Source organism: Cryptotermes secundus, unplaced genomic scaffold (genome assembly GCF_002891405.2).
Source record: "Cryptotermes secundus unplaced genomic scaffold, Csec_1.0 scaffold5, whole genome shotgun sequence".
Taxonomy (NCBI): domain Eukaryota; kingdom Metazoa; phylum Arthropoda; class Insecta; order Blattodea; family Kalotermitidae; genus Cryptotermes; species Cryptotermes secundus.
Window position 1 is genome coordinate 2,831,828 of NW_019724742.1, and position 6,083 is coordinate 2,837,910.

Consider the following 6,083-nt stretch of genomic DNA (forward strand, 5'->3'; position numbering starts at 1 on the left):
TAATTGTTCATACACATCTAGGATGATCAGCTCAAGCTTTCAGTTAGCCAGACCGAAATGAAGCCATATTTTAGAAACAGTTGTAGTTTTTTTTTTAACATAATGAAATAAAAGTACACTATTTCATACTGTCTAGTTTAGAACTAATTCAGAGATAAGATGTTGGCAGACAAGAATTGGATATCTGTAAAGCTGATATTGGCCGGTAATGGTAGCCGAGCGGTCTAAGGAATGCACTGTCTTTGCTCGCTCGGAAGCCGGGATCACGGGTTCGAATCCCACTCGGGGCATGGATGTTTGTGTGCTTTTTTCTATGTTTGTGTACAGGTAGAGGCCTTGCGACGAGCTGATCACCCAACCAAGGAGTCCTACTGTATGTCTTAAGATCTAGTAAAACCAGAGTGAAACGGAGAGTTTCATGGAGGTAGGCCTAGGCCGAAATGAAGGCTGTAGCGCCAATGAAAAAAAAACCTGATATTGATTCTTTCATTACTATGGACATACAAGCACAGATATTTTTAGCTTCAATGAATTTAATGTCACAACAGACACGAAAACTCGAATAACATATATGTTGGGTACTAGACACATTAATGGAACTGTACCAGGCCGTGAAGGCCCATAGGGTTGTGAAACATCGAGGCTCCCACATTTTCTAGACAGTCGGCTCACACATGGTGAAGTTGTCAGCCTTACGCGCCGGCTGCCATTTACCCCTCCAGGAAGATTCGTGGCACTCATTTCTGTTAAAGGCTGAGTCAACCCCAGGGCCATAGTGCGGCTGGAAGGATTAGGTAAATTGAAAAATTCAATGACCTCATCGGGAACCAAACCCACGACATTCCAGCTTGTACCACATGCAAAGCACAATACATTGTGACATAAGAGTCATCCTTTCATCAAGACTAATGCTACTTGCTGTCTCTTAGATTATTCAAACACACTGCACTTCTTAGAAAACAAAAAACATATACCATATTACTTTGAATATAAGATGCACATTTTACACATTTTTCCCTGTTGAAAAAAATGAGGTGCATCTTAAATTCAAGGAATGTGCACCTTTCTAATTTTTTCCCTAAAACCTGGATGTGTCTTATATTCAAAATAATATGGTACCTGTCACATGTTGCAGTTTAACACTGTAAGAAGATACTGAAGTATGATACTCTGTAGTCCAGTAGATGTTCGCCGACGTTTCAGAGGAACATGCCGCACCCATGTTTAGGGCCGAAGAGTAAGCCAAACAAGCAGCAGATGGCGACAGTCTTTTCCTCACAGGACCCTTCATAGTACCACTGGAGTCAGTGCTTCTGATTCACAGTTGTAAATTCATTTGCAGCTAAATGAGGTAAATCTCCATAAATTTCAATTTAATGAAATTACAATTTGACAATACTTATACTTTGCAAAACATTTCTGGGAATAATATTAATATTATGTAAGAAGATTTGAGGTTCTCACAGCAGTGGTTATGAAGAGTTCTATGCCATGGAGTCCCTTGAAAGTCGGCTAACATTTTGGAGGAACATGCCACCCCCATCCGTGGTTTCTTGCTTGGTTTGTTCTTTGGCCCTGAAGATGGGGGCAACAGATTCCCCAGAAACATCAGCTGTCTTACAGCAGACTATGTGGTGTTATATCCCAGAAGATAGAAGTTACAGAAACAGTTTTGTTCTTAAACTTTGGCACATTCATAAATTTTGATCACATATTCAGCAGTTAGTAAACTCCAATAGACTGAGCAAAGCCAGCATAAATCTGCAGTGTAGTGACTCCAAGACAAAGTGTGTAGATAGCTCGGACTAGCAGTGCTACCCATGGACCACTTACGGTGGCCTGAACAAAAATCTCCATCAACAAAATCTTGTAAGTACAGAGGAGAAGCATTGCTGTAACAATGGGAAGCAGTGAGCGATTGAGATCATGGCGAGACCAAAGCCATACAAGGGTGGCTGTGGTGATGTGTTGCACCTGGAAGCAAAACATATTATGAACCCTTCCAATTACCAGGTTGGGCAACTGCTAGCTTCACAGGAGGAACTCTATTCCATGGAGTTGGTTAATCAGCTCAGTGTAATTTCATGGAATTCTATGACTGAAGTACACATAGAGGTTAGTACAGGGTGCCCAATAATGGTATGAAAGAATTTGTATGCAGAAAATATTTAAAACACAGAAGAATCTGGCAATTCAGTAGCACAAAAGACTTTTTTTTATCATTCACCTAGTAAGTTTCAATATGAGCATCATCCGTTGCTTGACACACATCAAAATGATAATTGATCTCATTCCGCATGTTTGCAAGAATAACCTCAGTCAGCATTGTAATTGCCTCTGTTATGCAGTGTCAAGAATTCAAAGATTGGCAGTTTTCTCCTGACATGATATTCTTCACATAACCACAGAGCAAAAAGTCCACTGTTGTTAGGTCTGGTGATTTTGGGGGACATAAGAGGAAACCACCTCTTCAATCCACATGCCTGGAAAGCATTCATTTAAAAACTGACATTGTTTCCAAAATGTAGGTGTGCTCCATCCTACTGGACCCATACATCACAAGGCAACTCTGACACTGTGTGGTGTTCTAACATTCCCAGGTATGAATTCGTTCCTGACAGAAATACGGTCCATTCACCATGCCACACCATAGCATTATCCTTCGGTGTATCCCTCTGATGTACAATAATTTCTGCAGCTATGAATGTTCATAGTACCATTCAAATGGAATGCTGCCTCCTCATATGAACACACACAGTCCAGGAAAATTTCATCACAAGGTTTCTACAGTCACAGTCTGCTGGTTTGATGTGCTTCTTCAACCGCAGTTTGTACACATAAATGTAAATTTAAACATTTACGTACATAATTAACTACAGATGCCTGCTTGCTGTGTGAATCAAACTGCATGGGCTACACAGAAACAGTAGGTTTTGAAGACGGAGATAGAATCCAGTCTCCAAAACACTGCATGTGTTAAATAAAAACAGGACGATGGATAATGTCCAGAAGCACAAAAATTAATCTTGTCTAATGTGCTCATCGTCTATGTCAGACATACTGACAATTTCTGATTTACAACACTTTCAGTTTCTCTCAGACATATCTCATTTCTTAATGGAGTTGTACATTGGTGTTGATCCTCCATGCACTGAACGGAACTTACACTGAAGAAGCGTAACAGATATCACCTCCACGAGCCACAAAATCACTGCTGAATCATTGCCATGAGTGCTAGTGATTCAAGGGGGCACACGCCTGTCCATTGATACATTGTAAACAAAACTTGGGCCTTTAACCTACTGAATGGCAAAATTGTTTCCTCTGTATAATAAATATTTTTCTGTGTACACATTTTTTTATCATGCCTATCCCAGACATTCTGTATAGAACAGGAATAGAACACAATGCCTACAGAGTATATTAGACAAATTGCAAAGCGCCTTCCTTTGTTGTCTGTCACCAGTCTGCTGCAAGTACAGTTTCATCCATAAATAATGTTAAGCATTTCATAGGCTATAATTTGTGAAAGTAAAATAAAATTAAACTGTATAATAAACACTGAGGTTAATGAGTAACAGTGCAAGCTTCTGATACAATGTGTTATTCTCTTAGGCTTTAATCTGGAAGTGAATGTTTACTTACCAGGCTGATGTTAGAATCGAAACTCTTCTGGATATATACCCAGTCAAATTCAGCTCCGCGAGCACCAAGCCACAACAAAAGAAATCGAGTTAGCAGTATATCTGCTCCGGCCCAGCCCACCCCAGCTGTCAGTACTTTAGCATGACCTTTGCCAGGAATACCCATAAGAACTAAGTATAAGCCTCCAAGATCAGCCAAATCAACAGTAGCTTTCAAGAATTCCTGAAACAGTTAATAAATATCCATCACATACATGAAATATTGCATTATTATATAAATTAGCATAAAGCTTGTTGAAATTGCAACAGGGAAATATTTATAAACAGACTTCTTCAAAAATACATAACTCCCCTTCTTGTTCAATTGGCAACACAGCATGACAATGGCCACTGTCTAGTTCACCACTAAACAACAGAGGTACATTCCTTTTAGCCACAACTTAACAAACTATAACGGCCAGTGACTAAGTGATTTGGCCCTCAGATACAAAATAAACAATGACAGGCACTATTAAATTTCAGTAATATAGGTGATCACTCCCCACACATAATAACCTAATCGGTTCCTGGAGGGTCACATTTCCCATAAGTGAAATGTTATAAATTCCAGTTTTGTTCCTGAAAGCCCATGTCATGCCCTACAATTATTAAAACTGACTAAGAAAATGGAGGAAAACTATATAAAATAATAATTACAGTCCTGTACAGACTTTTATTAAGAAATGAACACACATAATCAAAAGCAAAATAAATTAAACAAAATTTTAAAAATTCATACCACAAAATTTCAATTCTTTCCTATTACATAATCTGCACTTTGTGGAGAGGGACATTTATTGGGCAAAAGTTACTGTCATGTGTCTGCAGTTCTGTGACTGATAATAATGGGTTATGGATTCAGTGACTGGATTTATTGACACTGTCTCTACAGTTATAATCAATGACTGCCTAAGACTTGCTCCATTCCTTAGTGGACTACGAGTGTCTTCTCTTCTGCGTGACCGACTTGGTTCTGATTTACAAATCAGTCACTTCTTGAGCTGGTTAACACACAGCTGAATTCTCTTATGGCTCAACTCGTGAACAAGCTCTCCTGAACTTAATTGAACTCTCGAATCACTTATGTGTATGCCTTTTATAACTTCAAAGTGAACTCTGTTATTCCCTGTTTATCCGTTGCTACAAAACTTATGTTAATGCTATGGCAGAGCTCTGATTTCTACAAGTGTATCCGCTGCCGCAGATACACGCTTTAGTGAACCAATGTCTAGCGATGGACTGTTCCAGCTTACAGGTGTCATGTCACAACTATTATTACCACCATACAGTCTATATTTATCACGCACATTTGTAATCTTCCCTTGTATATGAAGAAAGCAATCTTCTGGGATTTGGCACCGTGTATATGTGGTGTTAACCGACGTTTCGGAGGAACGTATCGCCTCCATCTTCAGGGTAGAAGAAAAAATATAAGAAATCTGCAAGCGGAGAGACCGTGAGAACCGGTAAAAGCAGACTGTATAATTGTATAATTTGCAGCTGCAAATTATTCTGATCTCCTGTGTAACCTCTGAAGTAAACATTTCATGTCTGGCTACAGTTTTGACAGACATTCCTTATGCATTGCTCAGAGACCTGCCTATCAGCCACTGGAGGTCAATTTGGGCACTTCCTCTAAGATATGCTTAATTTTACTTGAGTACATACTAAGGTAACACAACATCATTCTCTGTGTTTCACAACACAAGTCTGTCAAACAGGGCATTCTTTGCAGTCACACACCTCTGCAATGAAGAAATTTTTGACAAAACTGCAATGGACTTATGGACTCCAAAACTTTCCTACAATACACTTCAAAGGATTATACTTATTTTTTAAAACCCCATGTCTGAATCTAAAAGACCAATATGATTTCTTACCAACCCCTTTTCTAAAATCGTACTGCAAAAAGAGGGTCACAAATTATGAATTAAGACTGTTTTACTACAGAGGTAAAAAAAAAAGTAAAGCTATTCCTGTAAGAGGCTGTGAAGGCCCATAGGGTTGTGAGATATTGAGGCTCCCACATTCTTCTTGACAGTCGGCTCGCAGATGGTGGTAGGGTTGAGCCTTACACACCGGCTGGCTGTTTTTTTTTATTATTGTTTTTATTTTATTTTATTTTTTTATTATTATTATTATTATTATTAATATTACTGGCTCTGTGCCACCCTTGGGCACTGGCCTCTGATTTTTTCGGTTTCATGATCATTTTCCAGACGGTATCACTTTTTGGATGCGTGATCAGCTCGTCACAAGGCTTCTACCTAAACACATACCAAACATTAATGCCTTGTGTGGGATTTGAACCTATGATCCCAGCTTCTGAGCAAGCAAAGACAGTACATGCCTTAAGACTGCTCAGCTACCATGACTGGCACCTGCCAGCCTTTTTTTTAC

The 6,083-nt window shown here is 39.2% G+C and overlaps 1 protein-coding gene across 1 annotated transcript in view; it reads right to left on the reverse strand.

The window, feature by feature from the left end:
* Positions 1-1,347: 1,347 nt before the first annotated feature.
* The window catches only part of LOC111862757 (transmembrane protein 147), a 6,324-nt gene continuing 1,588 nt past the window's right edge, over positions 1,348-6,083 (reverse strand). The window contains exons 3-4 of the mRNA XM_023848415.2: positions 3,646-3,867; positions 1,348-1,974 (exon numbers count right to left, since the gene is read on the reverse strand). Of these exons, the coding sequence (XP_023704183.1) occupies positions 1,723-1,974; positions 3,646-3,867 (474 nt within the window). The 3' untranslated portion in view covers positions 1,348-1,722. The remainder of the gene's footprint in view (positions 1,975-3,645; positions 3,868-6,083) is intronic.